This window comes from Lotus japonicus, chromosome 1, assembly GCF_012489685.1.
Source record: "Lotus japonicus ecotype B-129 chromosome 1, LjGifu_v1.2".
NCBI lineage: Eukaryota > Viridiplantae > Streptophyta > Magnoliopsida > Fabales > Fabaceae > Lotus > Lotus japonicus.
In genome coordinates, this window is record NC_080041.1 from 96155676 (window position 1) to 96181721 (window position 26046).

The following is a 26046-nucleotide window of genomic DNA, read 5'->3' on the forward strand; positions in this document are numbered from 1 at the left end:
TTTCTGTTATCTTATCAAAATAAAAAATAAAGACAGCAGTTTATGAGGAACACTTGATTTCTTTTCTACTGATTTTCCTTTTCTTATTAATATTATAGACTATCAAATTGTTTGAAACTCTTGGATCAGGTTTCAGGTAATTTTGAACCAAGAAAATATATAGAAAAGGTGGATAAAGTAATGGGAAATAGATGGCCAAGAGCTACCTTTGCTGAAGTTATTTTATTTAGTTTTAAGAGAAAGAACCAACCAATATTGCTGACAAAGAACAGCATTGTCTTTTCTGGACCATGGCTTCCATGCTCCCAACAACTGCAACTACACTTCAACACAATCACACAATCTGCTTCTCTCCTCTGAAACCCACCTCCCCATGTAACATTTCTTTCTTAACAAATAACAGAAACTCAGCAAAGTGCAGTGCAATTTTTGATAGCATCCCCAAAGACTTGATGGGGAGCACTTTTTATTTGGACCAGTTTCCTGTATTCAAATCTGTCTTGTTGAAGTTTCAGAGTGTAAATGAAGACTTATCAGACATGCAGAGGTGGGGGTTTGTGATTTTGGCTGGGATGGCATGGGCTTACTTAACTGCAAGGCCAGGTGTTCTTGTTGGAGCCATTGATGCATACTTTTTGGCTCCAATGCAATTGGTTTTGGACAGTTTATCAGGAAGGAGAAATCTGAAGAGGACTGATTTCCTGATTGGAGATAAGCTGGGAGAAGGGTCATTTGGTGTTGTTTATTCAGGTGTTTTGGTGCCAAAGAATGTAGATGTAAAAGAGAGGGTGCAAAAGAGTGGAAGAGGCACAAAGTTGGATTTCAAATATAAGGATAAAGTCATTCTTAAAAAGGTAATAATTGAGTTAATATATTCAAATCTAAGGACAAAACAAAATTCATGATATTAACTGGGCTTGTTTCTTATCTACTAGTATTTGCATCAGCTGCAATGGTTTGTTACCCATTGCTTCTGTCCTGCATCTTTTGCGTCTGACAACGAGTAAAAGTGATTCTGACATTATAGTATATTTTCATACCACAAACATGAAAAGGAAAATACTATGTAATGCTATTCAATACTACATTGTTATGTAAGAGGAAGGGGAATTTAATTAGGAAATTCAATCAGTTTTATGAACATAATGATAGCATGTTTGGACCAGCTTCTATTTCCCCAGAATTAATTCTGAAATCCATAAGGTACTCAACATTATTGATTCTAGACTCAGAATCCACTGTAGAGTGATTTCCAAACATGCACTGAATCGTCCTGCTTTCGGTTAATATGGAGAAATTGGACTTTTTCTATATAGAAAAGGACTGCATTTCCTCCTTTCACTCTCCCCATAATTTCTTTAATTTAGGAGGACTGTTTATCTTCTGTTCTGTATTTTTTTTTTACTCAGTTGTTTCTTCTTTTAATAATATAGAGAAAATTAGATATCTAAACGTTCAAATATTTTAACTCCCTCTTTATTTGGTGGTTGGTACAAATTACAAACGTATTAACTGACTTGCACAATTTCTCTTTTAATTAGAAAGCCTGTTAAATTTGTTCAGGAGCTGATTGATGGAACATGCAGGTAAAGGTTGGAATTGAAGGGGCTGAAGAATTTGGTGATTTTGAGGAGTGGTTCAATTACAGACTCTCTAGAGCAGCTCCTGAAACATGTGCTAAGTTCATTGGAAGTTTTGTAGCCGATAAAAGCAGTTCACAGTTCACAAAAGGTGGAAAATGGCTTGTTTGGAAGTTTGAGGTACTCTACCTGATATTCCTATAATACTATTACACAAATTATGGGCATAAATTACCTATGAATAATGCATACAGTCCTAAACTATTATGTCATTATGTCTTTACATGTTATGATGAATTTATACAAAATAACTCTATCCTTGGAGTCTGGTATACCCCTTGATTTCCTGGAAATGAATTGCATAAATTAAAACATGCAGATATGCATCATGTATGTTTTAAGATACATCAACTATTCTATACACTAATTGCAGGGTTGTCCATATCATAGGGAAACCTTTCTCTTGCTGATTACATGGCTGATCGCAACTTCCCTTCAAACTTAGAGTCTGTCATGTTTCAACGCGCCTTGCAAGGTGTAGACTCTTCAAAACGAAATGCATTGATCATCAAGCAAATAATGCGCCAGATCATTACATCTCTGAAGAAAATTCACAACACCGGCATTGTTCACCGGGATGTAAAGCCTGCTAACTTGGTGGTTACCAAACGGGGGCAGATAAAACTCATTGATTTTGGTGCAGCAACTGACTTAAGGATTGGAAAGAATTACGCTCCTGATTTTACGCCTTTGGATCGCGACTACTGCCCCCCTGAATTATATGTGCTACCAGAAGAAACACCAAGTCTTCCATCAGAGCCAATTGCAGCTTTACTTTCACCAATCTTGTGGCAGGTTTTATTTCTATATCCTATTTATATTGTCCAAATTAAGGCTCTTTTATGGGGTGTCACTATCTGTATGTTTGGAAAACCTTCAACAATTGATTCTAAAGGCAAAATCAATTCTAATGGAGTCTTTTACCTAATGTTCCTAAGTAAGAAATATCTTCACTAGGATTTATAAATCTCACTAAGCCTATAGTCTTCTTTTTCCTATATTTTTTGCATGAACCAGAATTTACAGATTGTGGTACCATTTACTAATTAATCTTTCTGGAGTCATTTTCTTCAAGCAAACACTATGCAGTATTCTACGCTGTATGTTCCAAATATATTAAGATTGCTAAAGGGGAGTTGTGTGATTTTTGTTGCAGTTAAATAGTCCCGACCTGTTTGATATGTATTCTGCTGGGATTGTACTCATGCAAATGGCAGTACCAGCCTTGAGGTCTCCAGCAACTTTGAAGAATTTCAATCTGGAAATAAAAACATTCGGATATGATTTGAACAAATGGAGGGACTCAACTCGCATCAAGTCTGACTTCCAAATTCTAGATGCTGACTCTGGTAGAGGATGGGACTTGGCGACAAAGCTTATCTCCAAAAGAGGTTCTCAAGGAAGAGGACGTTTATCCGCTGCTGCAGCTTTGAGGCATCCTTATTTCCTTCTCGGTGGTGATCAGGCAGCTGCTGTGCTTTCAAAATTAAGATTAAGTACAAAGTGAACTTCCTATGTAAGTATATATGTCCCATTTTCTAAATTTTTCCCCCTATTTTTGTTATTCATGCCGCAACGGTAAAAAGTTGTTGCCATGTGACTGAAGTTCTAGCCCTTGAAACAGCCTCTTGTGTAAAAGACAAGGTAAGGGTGCTTCAGTAGACCAAATGGTCAGACCCTTCCACGGACCTCGCTCATTGCGGGAGCTTTCGTTCATCGGGCTGCGCATTTTTTTGGTTATTAATGGCCGATCTTTCTGATTTTTTAAGAAAAAGTTTGAGCAAAATTATAAACTCTAAATGCGATGGAAGAGGATCACTTATCCTAGCCACTGGCACTTTATATATGTGCATTGCCTTTTTCACCATTAGCTGTGGTAAAAACTGTCATTCAAAAAGGTAGTGTTAAATCTATGATAATAGGTTGCTATTAGCTTTGGAGTTTGGATTATTGATGATATATTCATTCAGAATGATGTACATATTTATTTTAGTTCTTTTGATGTGTAAGAAAGAACCATATCACTGTCTTTTGATGTCTCTCTGTCAATACTATTACAGACATCTATTTTCTTCAGGAGAAGCTCATATGATATGGATACAAAGGCAGGATTTTGAAGACCAACTGATACATAAATTAACTGCAATAAGTTTCAGGATTTTGTTCCAATTTTTCTGTGTTTAAGCCAGAGGAGTTTGGAAGATATGAAGGAAACTTTGCCAACCTAAATGTGCATCTTCCTTCTATTCTATCTGTTAAAGTCAGTGCGTGGCTTATTCAAAATTCAGGAGGGAGTGCCTTATAAGGGTGGAATCAACCTTCTCATAAAATTTTTCTTCAAGAGGTGAATGTTCAGTGGACCTCACTTGTAATGCCGAGGCTCAAAACACAATATAGAAGTAAAGGAAGCCATAATATATTGGCATTCTGATATGTGACGTTGTGGTGTTTTACATATTCAATGAAATTACTTTTAAGATGAGATATGTATTCAATTGCATTTGGAGCTTCCATTTGACTAGTGTATTCGTACAAAATGCTACTTTTATTGAGTACACTACTGCCTTATTTATTTTATCAACATGATGATACAAATGTATGTATATAATTTTTACAGTGAAGATAGTAACCTTGCATGGCCCTAGAAATTAAACACACTACTGACATCAATATAATATGGTGAATCACACTTATTCATGCATGGTTTCAAAGGGCCATTTCTTTACAATTTGAAGCTTTTAGAGTTCATCATGATACAGTATTCTCTCCACTACCTTTTTCTTCTTACAACTCCATTGGCATTTTGAAGTGCAATAGGAGTTGAATAGAGCAAGCCTAGTGGATTGAAGGGGCACAATACTTGAGGTGGAAGGAGATTTTGAGAAAACAACTGTATACCCATCATCCATGTTATCTGTTCCATCAGGGAAAACCTGCCACAAAAGACTTTCAGCTCCACTCCCTCCTTTCTTAGTGGAGTTTAGGATGGTTCTGTACACAGTGCTGATTACTGTGTCTCTGTATGTTGAATTGTAGCCAGAATCCTTGGAAGACACACCAAACTCAGAAAAAACAATAGGCATTCCAAGATAGTTTTCAGCATCCTCTATGTGAGCTTCCATCCAAGACTCTGGTGAAATCCTTCAACCAGGAAATTGAGTTAGAAACTGTCATGTACCATTTAACCCAAAAGCTTAAATTGTTGGGTATAAAAAATGAATGATTTTATACTATACTTCTAACATGCCCAGGTTGACATTGAACTTGAAGCATGGACAATGCACAAGTTCACATATTGTATGCTGAAATTCAATTTTTTACTAGAATAGCGGGGCAGCGAGGATCGAACTTTAGACTTGGTTATAGAGACTCTAATTCCATGTCATGAACCAACTAACTAATGGATAAATACACATGAATGATTTTATATTATACTTCTACCAGAAATGTTAGGAAATTGGATGAACAAATACATTATTAAGAGTTAAGACAAAAAGTGTTTATAACAGACTAGATAAGTATGCAAATGCATATGAAATATGATATTGGTATGAATGTAACAGTTTGCATAAATGGATGGAGAGAAGAAGACAGTTTTATGAAAACTTCACATATATAAGCAAAACAATATTATTGCTAAACACAGCTTACCAAGAGTCAGCGTATATGTGAACAGAAGCAAAGTCCACACCAAGAACCTGGTGGTTCCTGATGAAATCAGTCCCAACCTGTTGAGCATAAGTATTTGGATTGAACTGAACTCTCTGAGGTGTTGAAGGGCCATAAAACCCTTCCAATCCAACCTCCACCATGTGTTTTGGATCAATTTTTTTAGCATGGAATGCCATTTCTTGTATCCAATCCTAGAAATATATATATATTCAAGTGGAATTCTAATTATTAGTTTGATGTGAATTGGTTATATGCTACTTGAAAAGGCAGAGTATATATTTTGTTTTCAGCCCTTCACTTCTGTTTTGGAAGCCAGAAGAAGATTCTAAGGGGCAAACCTGTAACTTATCACCTGTGGAATCTGAGGAGCATCGAGGCTCATTCATCAACTCCCAAGCAAAAATTCTAGGGTCTTCCGTATAAGTCATATTTGTGAATGTATTAACTCTATTGAGCACAGTCTACACAGAAAATATAGTGTTGTTAATTATTGAGGAATGCAAAAGAAATAAGAAGGAAAAACAGCAGGATCATGAGCAGGAAGCAATGTTTAGACAAACTTGCTCATGATCCATGGTGGTTTGGACAAACTTGTTTAGACAAAATTGCAGCACATAACAAACTTGCTTAACTCCAGTGTCCAAATCAAAATAACCCATGGTGGTTTGGACCTCTTGTTATATTTAAATGTTTGAGTAAAATGGGGAGATTGAGAAAGAGAGAGAGGGACGAAGAGAGAACTTCAAGTGAGGGAGGAAACCAAGGAGGTTCCATATATATGAAAAGATACAACTAAGAAGATGCAAGTACCAATTTATACTACAATCACACACACCAATATCATCATAACCAACTCAAACTAATATTATTAAACTAACTAACTAAATAACATGTTAACGAACTAATTGAAACTCTAAGAAAAGAAACTTGCCTTAACATGGGCCTTGTAGTAGTTTCTAAGAGTTGGATGTGAGAAGAAGTCATCATCAGAAGTCAAGTCTAAACCAGCATCTTTTCCCCATTTCACGTATTGTGCTTTGCCACCATATGCTAATATGCTTCCCAGTTGTTAACCAATGACAATATTAACCTGATTTTGCATTTTTTTGCCTCACTCACCACAAAATCCAGGGCCTGCAGCTCCAATGGTAAAAGGGAACAACATGAGGAAACTAGTTGCACCGAAAATAACACAACATGTTTGGATCAACTTCTGTTTTGTCATAATCAATTATGAAACCCAGAAGCTACTCACATAAGATTCTCCTTAGAGTTGATTCTGGCTTCAAAATCAATTGTAGAATGATTTCCAAACAGGCACCATTTGATTGTATCGTAATCTAAAACTAATCACCATGGAAAAGCATACAAGCAAACAATTTATAAGGTTGGTCTCTAACCCTCTTCGTAAGCTTCAATCAGAAGTAACAAAAAGTTCATTATACTAAGAAAGTGTGAGATTACATAAAATTCCAAGAGAATGAAGGAGCACCTTGAAGACTTCTTCATCATAAACTGATGGGGATTTCTGCAGGGCGCGCCACTGGCCATCATTGAAGGCCCAAGTCCTGCAAACTGTCATGCCCACTGAGGATGCTTGTTTGAACACTTCAGTGACCTTTCCTCTGGTGGATTCATCTGCAGCAAACACCATCAGCCAGTAGGTGTTGAATCCATTGATGTAGAAAGGTTGGTCATTTACCACAAATTGGTTTCCTTTCTTCTGCACCATCTGCCATTCATCTTCTTCCATATCCCCCATTTCACTCCTTTAGTAAGAAAGCAAAAAGTAAAAAGAAAAAGTTCAAGTGTCATGGTTAAGAAAACAAGCACATGGATTGACCAACATAAGAAATGGAAAATACTAAGTTACGATACGAAACATAAGAAATGGTAGTAATTATCTCTCACTACTCCAATGATTTCTGTCAAATAAACTGAAAATATGTACATTATTTATAACATATTTATAAATAGAAATTCAAAATAGCTTTTTCTTTTTAGTGCTAAAGAATTCAAAAACAAACACGAAAAGAAACAAAGCAACAACACAAAACAAAACTAACTAACTAATCCCCCTGTCAGTGTCTAAGAATGATAACACTGCAGGGGGAGGAGAGTCAAAAAAAGGCAAGGGGGCGATCGGAACCATGGGCCAACTTGGCGAGTTTGTCCGCGAGTTTAAACACCTCTAGTTTTTATTTACTTATTTATTTATTTTATTTTTACCGTAAACACTTCTAGATTATTCAATGGAGTTCAAGTCTTCTTAACTAATAATGCATGTTTACCTAACAAACATGCAATACATGTTTAATATACACATGCATGCAATGCTTGTTTACCTAACAAACATACAATACTTGTTTAATATATATATATATATATAAATATATATAATTCATTGTAGGACAATATGGTTAGTTCATTAACTATTTTAATATTCAAGAGGTCGTTCTTTTTCTTCTTAACTGGGTGTTAACGTTGTTTTATTCAATTTTTTAATGATCAAAATCTATTCTTTTTCTTCTTAACTGGATGTTAACGTTCTTTTATTCAATTGTTTTAATGATCAAGATCTTTTCTTTTTCTTCTTTACTGGGTGTTAAAGTTTTTTATTCAAACTTGACCGTTTATGTGTTGTTAATTTGCTTTTAATCGATTTGCAGATAATTTGTTGGCCACGTCCCTCCGAGAATTAGGTGACTCTTAATATTGATGGGAGTTCGTATGGGAATCTGGCAGAGCAGGCGTTGGAGGTCTTTTAAGGGATGATAAAGGAAATTGGATAATAGGATTCAGCAGCCATATAAAGTTTGCTAGCAGTCTGGAAGCTGAGCTCTTAGCCATATTACATGGCTTAAGGATAGCTTCGGAGCTCAATTTTAAGGATGTGTAGATCAGATTGTGTGGAAGCTTTATCTATGATCGTAAACCCCATATCTGAATCTCATAAATGTGCTAGGATAATTTTTCGTATCAGAGACTGGACTGCATCTCTTGCCCACACTAGTTGGGAAAGCAATCAATGCGCGAACTTTCTAGCTAAGGCGGGTGCAAATAGTAGCAGTGGTTTAATGATTAAAGTAATCAGACATTGCAAGAAACTATAGAGAAAGATTGTGAATGAAGAAGAGAGAACGCGACAGTGAAGAGGGGTGGTTTCAACGGCTAGTGGAGTGAAGTGAAGTGAAGTGAGAGTGAGGTATACCCGTGTCGATGCACGGGGGACATATTTCCAAGTATATAATAATTTGTTTTTAATATATAGAATTACTTATTTTGTATGAACGAACAAAAAAATTTGAATATAATTTATTGTGTTTTTAATTCGTTTATGATATAATAATACAATAATTTGTATGATCTTTTTTTTCATTTTTCATATCTCCAAATAAGATGATAGAAAATATAGATTACATATTAAATTACATTTTTCTTACACTATATTATTGTGATTTCCTATACTCTAAATAAATACGGATATGTATTCAAAATTTAAAGGATGCAATAATAATATTCTCTTATATAAATTACTATAATATATTTATAAAAAATCAAGAACATTTAATTAAAAATCGCAATACATATCTCTATTATATTTACCCGCGTTGTTGCACATGGGCATATTTCTAAATATATAAAAAATTCTTTTTAATATATGGAATAATTTTTTTTATATAAATGATAAATAAATACAAATATAATTCTATGTTTAATTAATATAATTATGATATAAAAATTGAATATATAATAAATTGCATGATTTTTATTTCTTTATATTGTTTTTTCCATATCTAAATAATTCTGCCAAATTTATAAAATGTAACCAAAGTGATATTTTTTTGGCACATCTGACTGATAAATTGCACCATCCAGGAATTGATCCCTTGACCCCTCCCACTCAACCCATAAAATTATAATAAAATTTGCTCTTTTTTATTTTTAATTGAAAATATTTAATGTAAATTTTCTAACCCATCGGATTCTATATTCATAATCAAATTGTAATACTTCTGTATATTTACTCCTAAAAATATTTAAAAAGTCTATAATAAATATAAAAATTATCTTAAAATTTTTTCTATTAGTTTCAACTTGAAAGTATTTTCATGCAAAATGTTCTTCATCGTATCAGCTTTTTACTATATAACCTAAACATCAATAAATATAGACTATACATTTTCGATCTCCCTCTCTCCCTCCCCCTCCCCCTCCCCCTCTCCCTCTCCCTCTCCCTCTCCCTCTCCCTCTCCCTCTCCCTCTCCCTCTCTCCCCCTCTCTAAATATGTTTATTTTTCTCTAATTTCTCGATAATTTGTTTTTAATATATAGAATTACTTATTCTATATGAACGAACAAAAAAATCTGCTTATGTGTATCTACTCTTAACAAAACATTTTCTATTAGTTTCAACTTGAAAGTATTTTCATGCAAAATGTCCCTCCCCGTATGAGTTTTTTAAAATATAACTTAAACATAAATAAATATCACTGAAAATGTTCTTCCCTCTGACTTCCCAATTTTCACAATTAAATTATAATGCTTTTATATGTATTCTCTTAAAATCCTTTAAAAAGTGTGAAAATAGCATAAACTTATGTAGAAAATTTTATCGAAAATGACTAATAGATACCGTGAAAAACAGTGCAACATATTTATCATAGTTTGAAAATATTTAATTATAACTCCACCATCTGAATTAGCAAAAGAAGATATTTTTTTATAAATTCTTTACAGCAATAATAATAATTAAAATTTCTTTCAGGTCAAAACAGGAACATCCTTTAAAAATAAACAATTTAATCTTTCAACATTTCAAACTCATAAATTTGACTTCGCAATTAGAAATTTCTACTACCAATTGATAACTTTAATATGCCCCTAAAAATAGTTGAAGTTTTCAGGTAATTCTTTTTCATTATACCCTTTCAAAGTTTGCATGGAGGATTGGCATCACCCAATTACATAAATGGCTTGGCATATTCAAGAAGACTACACCTTACATTCATTGAATAATATAAGTATCTTAAATATACCCACTTGAGAGAATGGTACCGTCAATTTGTGTACATATATTTTATTTTATAAAGATCACCCTCAATTGAAAGGTGTTTATTCAGTTTTGATTTAAATGCAAAAAAAAATACATTAAATTAGGTAGCCTCACAGCGACTCATAAATTGCACTATCCAAGAATTAATCTTTGGACCTCTCTCACTCAATCCATAAAATCTACCTCTCATTCTGCATAGGAAAAGAATTGAGTTAAGATTGTGGTGCAGAAAGATAGTTAGAATGACATGTTTAAATCAAAAAAATTACCTCCCATTCCGTATAGTAAAAAATTGAGTTAAGATTGTGGTGCAAGAAGATAGGTAGAATTGACATGTTTAAATCAAAAAATTTACCTCCCTCAAATCTGGGAGCTGGGAGAGAGTCTTCCAAGGAGTAAATATGAATAAATCATCTTCATCAGAAATTTTAGTAGGATCCTGGATTTGGCTCAAAACCTTGAACTCCATTTTGATTAGCCTCAGCATACCTAGTAGTAAAAATGAGAGTACTAAATGATATGTAAAATAGAATTAATGATTAATGGATGAATTACTATACCTCTCCTTCAATAGATCAGCAATAGCTATGTCAGGATTAAAGATCACCTTTGTAGCACCTAAGACATTTTGCAGACTAACATTTCCTGCAACATATAACCGTAAAATACCTTCGGAACTGAAGTTAATCATTTTTAATTATTTAGATCAAACTAAGCAGAAAATTTAAAACTTACCTCTCCATGCTTTGACTTTTGCAAACTGAACAATGACAACATGATTCACCTATCACCAACACTCAAGAAATGATTGAGTTCATCAACATAGTTTCCAAAGAGAGCACATTCAAGTTTAGAACGGCACATACTTGAAAGGTTTATAAAATGAATCAATAGCATTCCATCAATGACATTATAAAATAGAGAAATGAGTCTGTGAACAAAACTATATGATATTTAAAGAAATGCAAAAGAACACATTTAAGAATGGAAAGATACACGTACCCATCAGAATCAATCTCCATTAGATTCATCTTGTTCCCCCTTCCATGAAATTCAATCTCCCTTTCCTAACCATCTCCACATAGTATTCCAATAACATTTATAAATTCTACATTTGTATTATTTTGATAAGCAAGAAAATCAATAATTAAGTTAATCAATTCCATATCAACTCACCCACCAAGTAGGTGGTGTCATAATCAGCTGTCATTATCTCAGCAAATGATACAAATGTATATGGGAAGGCAGTTATTGTCACTTCATTCATTGGCCTGACCTCAAGTTTTCATCATGAAGTTTAATTAACTTCAGTTCATGCCTGTTAGTCTTGGATTGTCCAGAATTGTTCACAACTTCAAGATATGCCAATGAGATAACTTTGTCCTCTAGGACTTTGCCCTCAAACTTATACATCAATGTCTTCTTAATGGTAGCATGAATTTTGGTACCCTGTAGAAAAGGTTGTTAGATATACAACACAAATGATCACTTTACAAATCAATAGTAACAATGAGATTCTGAGTCTAATGCATTATAAGAATAAAAATTACAAAGTCACACAATACTCAAACATATAACATATATAAATTCATTAAGACCATTTCCATCGAATTTGGCAGTGTTTCTTGTAGCAGTTACTGGACCACAACCTTATAACAAATGATTCTTCTCCTCTAAAATGTCGTATAGCTTACTGTATATGCTAGAGAAAGGGGCAAAATGAGAGAGTACAATAGCATTGACCCATCTCCAACATGAAACAGATCGGGCAATGATCTTGAAATATTTAACTTTCACAATTGATTGGCTGCACGAACACTCCATAATCTGATTACTCTTACCAGAATATTTATTCCAATTGTCCCTGATAGAATTGAGGTTGGAAATGTGGTCATAAGCAGGTTCCATAGGGATGCATACTGATTTGGAAAATATGGGTTAGAAAACTTGGGCAAGATGATACAACAACATGTATATATATATATATATATATATATATATATATATATATATATATATATATATATATATATATATATATATATATATAGTAGAACGTGGAGGTATAAGAAAGGGTTTGCTTTGAAGAAATTATTGTGTATTGAAGAAGATTCATGATGAGTTGAACAATTATTTGGGGGAAAAATCATAGAAGAGATTTGATTGGTGGAGATTAAGGTGGAAGGTGATGAATTAATGAGTTGACATAATTCCAATGTTCTATATGGTTGGAAAAAGATGGAGTCCATGCCATGGTATATTCCAATGCACTTAGGTGATTGTTCCAATGCTGTTATGCACGTTAATATATATAAGAATGAATTCAAATTTAAAATTGATTGGATATCAAGGAGGTGAATTTAAAAATGGAAGATAACAATAATTTAATTTATTTTTAAGAAAATATATGATTGGTCCAGAAATTGGTAATGGGAGACAAAATTTGATTAGTCATTAATATGAAGTATAAAAGTGAATAAAAAATTTAAAATTAAAATAAATTAGGTGAGCTATTACTTGATTACCCTTAACTAATATTACAATTATCAAGTGAGCCACTTGCAAGTTTCCAAAAGTAGAAATAAAATTTCATTTTTAATTTATTTTAATCTTTGAAAATAGGTTGAAAGGTACTTCCCAAGTGTCAAAAGTTTCCTTCTTATAAGTTCTCGTTTATATTGTATTTAGATTTAGATTTAGATAGGGGTTAGCGTAAACGCTGATAAAAATTAAAAATAAAAAATACTTTTTACGCGTTTTCCATTTAACAAAAAAAACAAAACTTACTTTTTACGCTTATTATATTATTATTAACTGCAGTTTAATAACACAAATAAACACATCAGCCAAGTTTGTGAAAAATTGTTTTGTTTATAATTTGAACTGAATTGATGTTTTCATGCCAGGATTTTGTTCCAATTTTCTGTGTTTAAGCCAGAGGAGATTCAAAGATATGAAGGAAAGTTCGTTTCAATATTTTAAGGCAACAGTGGGGATTGCCAACCTAAAATTGTATCTTCTTCTATTCTATATGATAATCATATCCTCTGTTAAAATCAGTGGCTTATTCAAAACTCAAGAGGGAGTACCTTATAAGGGCGAAATCAACCTTCTCATAATTTTTTTCTTTCAAGAGGTGAATGTTCAGTGGACCTCACTTGTAAATATAGAAGTGACATTGTGATGTTTTACATATTCAATGAAATTACTTTTTAAGATGAGATATGTATTCAATTGCATTTGGAACTTCCATTTGACTAGTTTTTTTTTTTTTTTTTTTTTGTACAAAATGCTACTTTTTATTGAGTACACTGCTACCTTATTTTATCAACATGATGAATTGATGATCAAATGTATGCATATAATTTTACAGTGAAGACAGTAAACTTGCATGGCCCTAGAAATTAAACACACTACTGACATCAATATGAATCACACACTTATTCATGCATGGTTTCAAATGGCCATTGCTTTACAATTAGAAGCTTTTAGAGTTCATCATGATACATTATTTTCTCCACTATTTTTTTCTTCTTACATCTCCATTTGCATTTTGAAGAGCAAAAGGAGTTGAATAGAGCAAGCCTAGTGGATTGAAGGGACACAATACTTGAGGTGGAAGGAGATTTTGAGAAAACAACTGCATACCCATCATCCATGTTATCTGTTCCATCAGGGAAAACCTGCCACAAAAGGCTTCCAGCTCCACTCCCTCCTTTCTTTGTAGAGTTCAGGATGGTGCTGTACACAGTGCTGATTACTGTGTCTCTGTATGTTGAATTGTAGCCAGAATCCTTGGAAGACACACCGAACTCAGAAAAAACAACAGGCATTCCAAGATAGTTTTCAGCATCCTCAATGTGGGCTTCCATCCAAGATTTTATAAATGGGAGATGAGTATCAGCAATTTGTGGTGAAATCCTTCAACCAGGAAATTCAGTTAGAAACTGTCATGAACCAATTAGCCCAAAAGCTTAAATTGTTGGGTAAACAAAATGAATGATTTTATATTATACTTCTAACATACACATGTTCACATTGAACTTGAAGTGTGCACAATACTCAGGTTCATATATTGTGTGCTGAAATTCAATTTTATACTAGAATAACAGGGGCAACGAGGATCGAAATTTAGACTTGGTTATAGAGACTCTAATATCATGTCATGAACTAACTAACTATCGAATGAATACACATAAATAATTTTATATTATTCTTCTACTAGAAATGTTAGGAAATTGGATGAACAAATACATTATTAAGATTTAAGACAAATAGTAGTGTTTATAACAGACTAGATAAGTATGCAAATGCATATGAATATGATATTGGTATGAATGTAACAGTTTGCATAAATGGATGGAGAGAAGAAGACATTTTTATGATAACTTCACATATATGAGCAAAACAATATCATTACTAAACACAGCTTACCAAGAGTCAGCGTATATGTGAACAGAAGCAAAGTCCACACCAAGAACCTGGTGGTTCCTGATGAAATCAGTTCCAACCTGTTGAGCATAAGTATTTGGATTGAACTGAACTCTCTGAGGTGTTGAAGGGCCATAAAATCCTTCCAATCCAACCTCCACCATGTGTTTTGGATCAATTTTCTTAACATGGAATGCCATTTCTTGTATCCAATCCTAAGAAATATATATTCAAGTGGAATTCTAATTGTTAGTGTGTTGTGAATTGGTTATATGCTACTAGAAAATGCAGGGTATACCCTTCACTTCTGTTTTGGAAGCCAGAAGAAGATTCTAAGGGGCAAACCTGTAACTTATCACCTGTGGAATCTGAGGAGCATCGAGGCTCATTCATCAACTCCCAAGCAAAAATTGTAGGGTCTTCCTTATAAGTGATATTTGTGTATGTATTAACTCTATTGAGCACAGTCTACAGAGAAAATATAGTATTGGAAGTAATTGATTACTGAGTAATGGAAATGAAATAAGAAGGAAAACAGCAGGATCATGAGCAGGAAGCAATTTCTAGACATGTAGTCATTGCAGCACATAAAAACAAGCTTAACTCCAGTGTCCAAATCAAAATAACCCATGGTGGTTTGGTCCTCTTGTTATATTTAAATGTTTGAGTAAAATGGGGAGATTGAGAAAGAGAGAGAGGGAGGAAGAGAGAATTTCAAGTGAGAGAGGAAACCAAGGAGGTTCCATATTTATGAAAAGAAGATGCAAGTACCAATTTATACTACAATCAGACACACCAATATCATCATAACCAACTCAAATTAACATAACCAAACTAACTAACTAAACAACATGTTAACAAACCAACTGAAACTCTAAGAAAATAAACTTGCCTTAACATGGGCCTTGTAGTAGTTTCTAAGAGTTGGATGTGAGAAGAAGTCATCATCAGAAGTCAAGTCTAGACCAGCATCTTTGCCCCATTTCACATATTGTGCTTTGCCACCATATGCTTCCCAGTTGTTAACCAATGACAATATTAACCTGATTTTGTACTTCTTTGCTTCACTCACCACAAAATCCAGGGCCTGCGGAGAGGAATGATAATTAGCTACACTGATAATAGCTCAGCATGTTTAGATCAGCTTCTGTTACCTCAGAATCAATATGAAACTCAGAAGCTACTCACGTAAGCTTCTCCTCAGAGTTGATTCTGGTTTCAGAACCAATGATAGAATGATTTCCAAACAAGCACCATTTGATTGTATCATAATCTAATTCTAATCACCATGTAAGCTTACACAAGCAAACAATTCATGAGATTGGTGTCTAACCCTCTCCGTAATGCTTCAATCAGAAGTAGCAAAAAGTTCATTAGACTAAGCAAGTGTGGGAGTACATAAAATACCAAAAGAATTAAGGAGCACCTTGAAGACTTCTTCATCATAAACTGATGGGGATTTCTGCAGGGCGCGCCACTGGCCATCATTGAAGGCCCAAGTCCTGCAAACTGTCATGCCCACTGAGGATGCTTGTTTGAACACTTCAGTGACCTTTCCTCTGGTTGACTCATCTGCAGCAAACACCATCAGCCAGTAGGTGTTGAATCCATTGATGTAGAAAGGTTGGTCATTTACCACAAATTGGCTTCCTTTCTTCTGCACCATCTGCCATTCATCTTCTTCCATATCCCTCATTTCACTCCTTTAGTAAGAAAGCAAAAAGTAAAAAAGTTCAACTATCATGGTTAAAGAAACAAGCACATGGATTGACCAACATAAGATGATGGGATATACTAAATTTTACTATACGAAACATAAGATATGGTAGTAATTATCTCTCACTACTCCAATGATTTCTGTCAAATAATGAAGTTAGTTGTGTACTTGTGTGAGTTGTGTCATATCAGCATTTCTTGCAACTTTCATTCGTAACATATAACATTGCAGATATAAAATACGATAGCTAGAGGGTGAAGGGATATCAAATTTAGATCATACCCTTGATTTGAGATAGATTTTTCCATATAATTTTGCTCTTCATCGAGCACTTCCTCATTCTCTATACTGACACCAAACGCATTGGAACTTAAATTTTTAGTAAGAATCAAAAGAAGGATCAAAGAAATAATGGGTATCCCAAATCTCTCCATTGAGCTTGGTTACCTAGCCACAATGTCCATGCTCTTTTGGATCATGTTATATATCTTGAGTTTCAGAGATAGAGAGGAGTAATGTACAAGTAGAGATCATGATTCCAATCTAGCTTAAAAGCGAAGAAAATCCTGTGTTCCATTGTTGAGAAATGGGTGTATACAAGTGAAGGGTAGGAGTAAAGTTTCAAAAATTTCTTTCCTAGCTCATAAGGTACGTTCAATTGGGTTCCACAAATTGGTCTTAAGGGCACAGTGGCTTTGTTAGATATGGAACTAGCTGTGATTAGTGTTAAAATTTACTGGTTAAACGTATGGTACTTTACAAGTATCTTCCCTTATGCAATTAGCATAACGTCCTTATAATCAACTCTAGTTGTGATGTCTTCATCACATAGGTTTTGTGAGGAACATGCTGATAATAATTTGTCCAAAGAAGAAAAACCAAAAAAACATTCCTCTATCATGTGTTTTCTTTGCTAAAAGCTGCTTGGAGGAGGGGGAAGAGGTTGATTCTTTGTTCAGGAGGTGTTCATCAAGGAAAACCAATAAAGATTGAACACAAAGTCACACAACTAAATTAAACGAGCAAAAAGGAAAGAACACTAAATCACAATTAGTCCAAACAAAAAAACTAGCTTATTTGGAGAGTGTGTGTGTGGTTAGAGTGCCTAAGTCAAAGACAAGCTCTCAAGCACAATATCACAAGAACAAGTTCAGAACCCTTTTCAAGTTTTAATCATAAAATCTTAGCAAAAGCAAAGAAGGGCGATGAAGATGGGAAGCAACACTGATTTTTTTCCAAAAGCAAACACAATCACATAAAAATATAGATAAACAAGTGAATTTTTGTTAAATGGAAGTGATTAAATGGAGATCATGGATTTGGATAAAGCATAAGACTGGAAGGCTTAGTTGTTCTTTATTTGAATGGTCTTCTTACCCCATTATTTGTTTGAAGGAACTGTAATGTCACTGGCCTTGCAGTGTTGAGTCCATGGATATTGGTTTTGAGTATCAGTTTAGGCAACAGAATTGGGTTGTTTGTGGCTTTTACTGTATCAGGTATCTGCTGGGGTAGCTGTTGAGGTTTGGTGTTTGTTTTTATTTTTCCTTCTAGACTCTCTTTGTTGTATTATGGGTTGAGTACCCCTTGTACTCCCATTAATGCATTTCTTTGCTTATCAAAAAAAAAAAAAAAGTGAATTTTTGTTTTGTTTTGAAAATACATGATTATTTAACAAATTAGCAGAGACAAATGAGCCATTATCTACACTGAAAATTATCACTAAATATGGTCTTAAGAGTATAATTGTAAAAGTGATGAACTTTTTGACCAAAATCAAAGTGATGAATTTGAAATATTATTATTTTTTATGGAAATGGAAGAGGAATACTAAGAAGCAAGAAATGCAAGAACTAACTAGTTGTAACAATCATGCTTCAGCAGACACAACCAATCTATCTATTATCTATTATAATATAGTAATTGTGAAGCGCGCATTATTAGAATGACAATTCAGCTCTTCTTACCTTGCCACCTATGTATTTTTGCTGACATGTCACACTCTATGCATTAAGAAGCCTTTGCACCTCTCAAGTCTTAAGTATCAATTCCCTTTCACTCACCTCTCTCTCTCTCTCTATTCCATTTTACTTAACTTCATATTTTTTTCACCTGACATGCCCAACCCACTGCTTTACGTTACTGGACTTTCGGTTTAAGCATAAACTAATTTTCTTCTATAACTATTCTCAGTCATTCTTCTTTTGGGACATTCATTTCTATTCTATACGTTCAATTCTCAAGATTCCATTTCTACTTTTATGTTAATTTAATTCTAATTCTCAAGAGCGGCAGCGCCAGCAAATCATCTTCAGCCACTTGAAACGCTTGAATTAATGACATAAATGAAAAGAAACGGGTAAAGATTAAAAGCATATAAAAGATTACTAAAGGCAAGTGATGTACCCAAAACATTATCATTTTCTCTCTAGATTTTTTCCTTGATATGATAATTCAATTGGACACAAAAAAATGGAGGTCCATTTGAAAAGTGGCAGCCACTTGGAGAATGTCAAACGCATCATGTGTTAATGGCGTGAATTATGTTTCTACTCTTACGAACCTACAAAAATCAGAACATCAAGGACTTCAACAACACCCTTAGCAAGGTCATTGTCGTCTCTGAAGATAAATTTCTGTTATGGTTTATTTTCTATGATACAAATTCAATTGTGAATTGTAACAAGCAAACAGTTGCGTGTTGTTTGGATTTTTCAGTTGCTCCTATAGAAATTATGAAGACCTTATTTTTGAAGGAAAAGTTATAGTTGAAGGTTCTACTCACAGGTTTGTTTGTTTCCTCTACCATGATTTTTCTTCATTCTTCACATTAGTTTTTAGGTTCCCTTTATCTAATTAAACTCAAAAAAAGAAAAGAAATTTTATGAAAGAAGCTCTTTTGAGGAGTGTCGTGTGCATAATAGACTAGAGTGGATCATACAACTGCTTATGCTATTTTGCTCTTTTTTCATCCATTTACAACAACTACATACCTATATATGAGGTATATGAAGATTGAATGTGATTAGACTACTTTTTTGTTGTTAGTTGATATTATTAATGTTATCAACTATAAACATATGTGAAAGGAAAAAAACAACTGTCAATATTCTAGAAATGAACAATGCATAATTAATTATGTCACTCAGAGCTTCTTTTCAAAATTAATTCGAGTATTGAAAATAATTATAAAAAAGTTGTAAGCATGCCCTTTTTGTGAATTCTAACACACACATATATATAGAGAGAAAGAAAGAGAGATTAGGTGCCTAATTTAGGAAGAAATGACCTTTTATCACATGAAGAACAAAAAGAATTCATTTTAAGTACTTATTCTATCACAACTAAGACAAGTTGTTTTTTTTTTTTTTGCAGAACTTAGACAAGTTGTTAACAATGCATATTGTGTGTGTGTTTATATATTTATATATATATATATATAAAATTCATTGGAGCTCACTACTTAAGAGCTAATGATTGTTTAACATAGTTAGAAACTTTGGGACACTACTTAGTCCTTGGAGCAAAAAGAACAAAAAGAAGTGATTTTAAGTACATATTCTATCACATTAACAATGCATATATATATATAATTCCTTGGAGCTCACTACTTAAGAAGCTAATGACAAGTTGTTAATTTTTGTGCTTGATTTGGCTTAACTAACACACAAACAATAATAATGAACACAAATTAGTTCCTTTTGATTCCCTCCACTAACTTCATCACTAACTTCATCAAAAGGAACATCTTCACTACCTTTCATCTTATCAACATTTGTCCATTCATTGTTAAACTTTTCTCATATTCTATATACATTTCAAAGATTGCATGATTGCATTTAATAAATTAAAATTATACAACACGTTCATCAAGATTTAAAATGTTACTAAATTAACATCCGCCCGCGCACTGCGCGGGTTACCATCTAGTAATCTATTATTTCTGAAGCGCGAAATACAGCGTTGCCACGTGTCATTTACTTCAGCCACATCACATATTTTGTTTAGTTGTCATCTCTTAGAAAGATTAGAGTTTTTCATCTTCCATAACTCTACATGTAACTTCCATTATAATTAAATGTAAAAAGTAAATATAAATCTATCATAATAATTTAATTACATATTAAAAATACAAAAAGTATTAGTACATTATCTAATTGATTATGAAATTTGAAAATAATTGCAAAACTATTATTATTATTATTATTATTATTATTATTATTATATCTCATCCATCTTACAACCTAATTATATGCTCACGCATGTGTTGCATGTGTCTTATTTTAATAGTATATTAAATCTGAAGTTGAGATGTGGAGCTGCTACATCATAAAAATTTGCTTTCATTTCATGTCACATAAGCAACTTTAAACAGTTGGAGCACTCTCCTTATTTATTTTTCAACTTTCAAATGATCCTTTTCAGTAACATTTTTAACTCTATATCAACATCCAATAATGAGTCTCAATCTCAAATAAGAAAAAAGTTTGTGGCATAATTGAATGAATATAGTTAACATTTCATATAATCTCTCTTTAAAATACATTTGCACACCTTTTTTTGGTACATCAGAAAATAATTTGCACACCTATGAAGTCACTTTAATCTATTATAATATATAAAGTTAAACTGTAAGTTGCAGATATGACATTCATTACAAAAAAAACGAGACAAAAATTCTTGGTAAGTTCTAAAAGTCGTTAGTAAAGAAAAATCACTGACGGTCAAATATCAATCGTTATTAAGCTCTTCAGTAATATTTACCAACGATTTTCAAAAGCCATTAGTAACTTTAGCGACGGTCTTAGTCGTCGGTAAGTTACTAACTACCTCAACTGTTGTTAAGTTATTGACGATACAAATAGTCAGTAATATGTCAATTTGAACGAACAAAATACAGTACTAGGAACAAAAGTGCTTCATCAGTAGTTTTTTTTTAAATATTGCGCTCTTCGTGAAATAACAATAAAACATATTTATAGTTTGATAAAAATTATCCACATTATTATATAATATTATTTAAATATAAAATCTTAATATCAATTTCCATATTTAGCCATTTTAAAATAATAAAGTAATAATAAATACTAAATACAAAAAAATAACATAAAATATTGAACATTAAAATTATTTAAGCACAATTCTATTTATTAATAATTATTCTATAAAAAAAATTATTAATATGGATTTTTTTTACATATTTATAAATAGGATAAATATAAATAAAAAAAATCTAGACACTTCTAGATTATCGCATAGAATCTATGTTTTTTCATTCAGAAAACATGTATATATAACCAACATATATTACATGTTATATATATATATATATATATATATATATATATATATATATATATATAGTGTGTGTGTCTACATACATATACAAATACTATAACTATTGACACAATTAATATGTTAATTTACTATTTTTTAAATCTTACTATTTCTTTTATGTTTTAAAAAAAATATTTTGCTAAAAAGATATTAATATATGCCTGCGCAACGCGAGGGTTTACACCTAGTTCTATCAAAGAGCAAAACAATCTCTATAGAAGGAATATCATGAAGTTGAACTCCAAGGTTACCAGAATGACCGTGATGCGCCAAAGCGTTTGCAACTTTATTCCTCACCTAAATTTTTGTTTTATTTTCATTGTGATGTTATTGAGTATAATATTTGGATCCATAATATTTTCGTTGATTGGTTTTTGATTTCTAACTTAAGCAAAGCTAATTTTTTAATTCCATGAACTGAGATGGAGATGTGTTGTAATTTGATAAGTCTAATAGTCTTTTTTGGAAAGAAAGAAATTTTCAAATAAAAATCAAGGTCTCAGTTCAAAAAATCAAGCCCAATAGTCTCCATGAAAAGAAAATAAAATACTCCGTCCCACGTAAAAAGTTTTAATAGAGAAATATTTTTTTTTTGAGTAAAAAGATCTCACTTTAAAGTTTGTTCAAGTCTTATTTAGTATTGGGTCCGCCCTTGTGCCCACCAATCCAAAAGTGTTTGCTAGATCATATACAACTATACTAGTTTTTTTCAATGAACAACACTATTTTAAATCTTGGCCAATAATAATTTTGGTATTTTAACATTATTATTTTTATTTAAAAAAGACTATTTAATTTATTTTAAATCCATTTAACCATTTACAATATGTTAATCTTTGAATGTATCTCAATATAGAAAAATCTATATATATATATATATATATAGATATAAAAGGTCGATAGTACAAATAATCGTCCAATGCTACAGAGCAGATTAACGAACTGCTACCCATGTTTAATTTTCTTTTTTATTTTAAAAATTGATGTTTAAAAAGTTATTCATTTTTCATGTGATAAATTTTTATTGTTATTATAGACAATATTAAACTAGTTTGTTGATTTTTTTATAACTTTCATTCTTTTAAATGGTTAGTTCCATTTTTTGGGTGCAAATCATATCTTTCTAAAAACAAATCATATCTAAGCGATATTTGATATTAAAAATGATTTAGTCACAACAGAAAGTAAAATCACAAACAAATCTAACCTAAATCATTTATAGTTGACCGAAAAAGAAAATTATAAGTTCTTAGAGTTACCTTCCTTTTTTCAATTCACAATTACATTTGCCAAGTGTTTTCTACCTTCTCTTCAACACTTCCGACATCAAATTCTTACTTGGACAATATGGTTAGTTCATTAATTTTTTTAATGTTAAAGTTGTTCTTTTTCTTCTTAACTGGGTGTTTTCGTTGTTTTATTCAATATTTTTAATGATCAAAATCTATTTTTTTTCTTCTTAACTGGGTGTTAACGTTCTTTTATTCAATTGTTTTAATGATCAAGATCTTTTCTTTTTTCTTCTTTACTGGGTGTTAACGTTTTTTATTCAAAACTTGACAGTTTATGAGTTGTTAATTTGCTTTTAATCGATTTGCAGATAATTTGTTGGCCACGTCCTTCCGAGAATCAGGTGGCTCTTAATATTGATGGGAGTTCGTATGGGAATCCTGCCGGGCGTTGGAGGTCTTTTAAGCGATGACAAAGGAAATTGGATAATAGGATTCAGTAGCCATATAACGTTTGCTAGCAGTCTGGAAGCTGAGCTCTTAGCCATATTACATGGCTTAAGGATAGCAGCTCAATTTTAAGGATGTCAGCCGTAGATCGGATTGTATGGAAGCTTTATCTATGATCGTAAACCCCATATCTGAATCTCATAAATGTGCTAGGATAATTTTTCGTATCAGAGAATTGATTGGCAGAGTCTGGACTGCATCTCTAGCTAAGGAGGGTGCAAATAGTAGGAGTGGTTTAATGATTTTTTCGAAGCCTCCAGAAACACTTTCTTCAATTCTCTTGGCTGATGCGAAGGGAACTTCATATCAAAGGCGTTGTTAGAGTTTTAGATATATGATATGTACAGTAGCAACATTTTACTAACATGGATCTTTAAGATTGTGTTATTTCACAAGTTTGGGAAATTTATGTAGTATGTATAAAAATTGCAGTTGCATTTTCAAATTTATTGTTTATAGATATCTTGTTCTTTCTCTCCATAATTTTTTCTTCTATGTAATACTTTCATTTATCCGTTCAGTCTTAATTTATCTTTGATCATGTGTTTGTTTTTTCTGAAAAACAGCTAGACATAAATTGTTAAAAGTTAAATCCTTCTCGTGTTTGCATTAGCATTTCATGTTCTTAATTTCACCAACTCCGCAGTCTAGATAGTTCGTTTGAATCAAAGAAAACAATTGCCTTTCATAACATGTCCTTATCCTCTAATTCCAATCTAACATGTTATCTATGAAAACGGAAACACAAGTCCACTATTGCGGTCCCTCTCTGAGTACACTTATTTTGTTGTGTCATCATCACACCAGAAACTTCAGTACTTATAATTTATATTCTTACTGTAACTACACTTAATTTCTATTTTTTTATTGTGGACAATAATAACAAAAATCCTTAAAATAAAAAAGGTAATTACTCTGTTCTGTTATAATAAGAAATAAAATGGGTAGACACTGATAGCTAGGTTGTATTCACCTAAAATAGGAGGGTAAAATTGAATAGAAGACTAGAACTGAAATATGTGATGAGTAATGTAATTTGATAAGAAATGGTATTTATAGGCGTACTTCAATCCATAATCCCTATTTTTTCCTCTGTTTCTTTCTCTCATGTATATAGGGAATCTAATAATGCAGCTCATTAGTCATTAGCTGACAAAGCATGCACTAGTGTCTCAATATTAGACTTGGTTAGGTTGTACACCCCCTTGTATCCAAACTTTTATTGTTTCGGATGTTTTACCGAGGTCAAGTGAATGAAATTAAGTCTTTCTGTAAAAAAAAATATCACTCTTTTTAAGCCTCTCAAATTTACTTTAAAAAAAAAGTCTCTCAAATTTGAAAGGGTGCTTCGTTCAAAAAAAAAAAATTGAAAGGCTGCCAAAACTAAAATTTTGAGAAATTTTACACAAGCATTACCCAGGCTCTGAAAATTTGAATGAATCAAAAGATAATTAATCAAAATCTCTTTCATTCAGTGCAACCAAACGTGTCTTTCAAAAATATAGTGAATAACTCATATTTGGCGAAATTTCTACCATTTAGTTTGCTGACGATGAGATACTTTGGTTAACTTGCAAAAAAAAACATAGAGAATAATTATCAACGAGGTTCAATTCAGTTGATAAATAGCTGAGTTTTTTAAGCATTTAGTCTAGTATTTGATCATTGTACAGTGTGTATGAATACTGATTTATATGTTTAGTCACTTAATGCGATCCCATAATCTCAAGGAGATTAGTCTCATGACCGACATGCACATTTTTATTCTTATTGAAAATGAGTTTTATATAGAGATAATGGTAAATAACTCAAAAAAAAATTACAAGAACCCCAAATTGTTTTCTATCACAATAGAAAATACAATTCTAATTTAATTTAAATAAAAAATGTAGCAGTTTGTCTTAGGAGTATAGTGTATTTTATTTATGATCAAACGGGACTAACGAGTAACGAGCCCAAAGATATAGAATATTTCAGTACATACCATTAAACTCTTTCTAATAATTAAATTAATTTGTTTGAAATGAGCTTCTCTAGATGACGCAAGAAAATATATTTATTTTTTTATCTTTATAGAGTTCTATTTTGCACCTTAAAAAAGTGACTAAATACTATAGACAAGTTTATTTTTATCACGAACGATGCTCACATCAAAATAGGGAGTAATGATATATACATATACCTCTCCGCTCTTTTTCCACCTCATTTTTTTTTATCTATTTCTTTTTTTTTCTATCAATTAAATTACCTATCACATCTTTACTTTCTCTCTCCTTTCTTCATATCTCTCTCTTCCTCTACCTCTCCACATCTAAAAAATGAGGTGTAAAGATATAACGAATCTAGTATTTTAAGAAATAAATATGCAAATCGAAGCTGCAATTCTGCACATGAAAGGAAACATGGTTACTGAAGAGGATCATCTTGTGATCTGTGTCATGATATGCAACATAC

The 26046-nt window shown here is 32.4% G+C and overlaps 4 protein-coding genes and 1 long non-coding RNA gene across 5 annotated transcripts; 1 reads left to right on the forward strand and 4 right to left on the reverse strand.

Moving 5' to 3' along the window:
- The first annotated feature begins 188 nt into the window (after positions 1 to 188).
- On the forward strand, positions 189 to 4223 carry LOC130728093 (serine/threonine-protein kinase STN8, chloroplastic-like). Its single transcript, XM_057579434.1, has 5 exons — positions 189 to 854; positions 1587 to 1760; positions 2031 to 2435; positions 2797 to 3156; positions 3701 to 4223. Exons 1-4 carry the CDS (start codon positions 291 to 293, stop codon positions 3145 to 3147), a joined length of 1494 nt encoding a protein of 497 aa, XP_057435417.1. The 5' UTR covers positions 189 to 290; the 3' UTR covers positions 3148 to 3156; positions 3701 to 4223.
- A 94-nt stretch (positions 4224 to 4317) lies between these two features.
- LOC130728094 (mannan endo-1,4-beta-mannosidase 6) lies at positions 4318 to 7187 on the reverse strand. Its single transcript, XM_057579435.1, is given in 6 exon segments — positions 4318 to 4781; positions 5292 to 5503; positions 5651 to 5773; positions 6244 to 6363; positions 6366 to 6446; positions 6805 to 7187. Coding segments are annotated over 6 exon segments (1209 nt in total). The 5' UTR covers positions 7075 to 7187; the 3' UTR covers positions 4318 to 4378.
- Positions 7188 to 10323: 3136 nt separating this feature from the next.
- LOC130732280 (uncharacterized) lies at positions 10324 to 11163 on the reverse strand. The gene is made up of 4 exons (XR_009016993.1): positions 11104 to 11163; positions 10929 to 11013; positions 10724 to 10857; positions 10324 to 10559 (listed from the first exon to the last, which is right to left on the reverse strand). It is a non-coding gene; the product is annotated as an uncharacterized LOC130732280 (long non-coding RNA).
- Positions 11164 to 11373: 210 nt separating this feature from the next.
- On the reverse strand, positions 11374 to 12320 carry LOC130732279 (uncharacterized). The gene is made up of 2 exons (XM_057584362.1): positions 12210 to 12320; positions 11374 to 11817 (listed from the first exon to the last, which is right to left on the reverse strand). Exons 1-2 carry the CDS (start codon positions 12261 to 12263, stop codon positions 11632 to 11634), a joined length of 240 nt encoding a protein of 79 aa, XP_057440345.1. The 5' UTR covers positions 12264 to 12320; the 3' UTR covers positions 11374 to 11631.
- Positions 12321 to 13687: 1367 nt separating this feature from the next.
- Positions 13688 to 16982, reverse strand: LOC130728096 (mannan endo-1,4-beta-mannosidase 6-like). The gene is made up of 6 exons (XM_057579436.1): positions 16799 to 16982; positions 16226 to 16502; positions 15692 to 15886; positions 15145 to 15267; positions 14803 to 15014; positions 13688 to 14289 (listed from the first exon to the last, which is right to left on the reverse strand). Exons 1-6 carry the CDS (start codon positions 16948 to 16950, stop codon positions 13857 to 13859), a joined length of 1392 nt encoding a protein of 463 aa, XP_057435419.1. The 5' UTR covers positions 16951 to 16982; the 3' UTR covers positions 13688 to 13856.
- Between the last annotated feature and the right edge of the window lie 9064 nt (positions 16983 to 26046).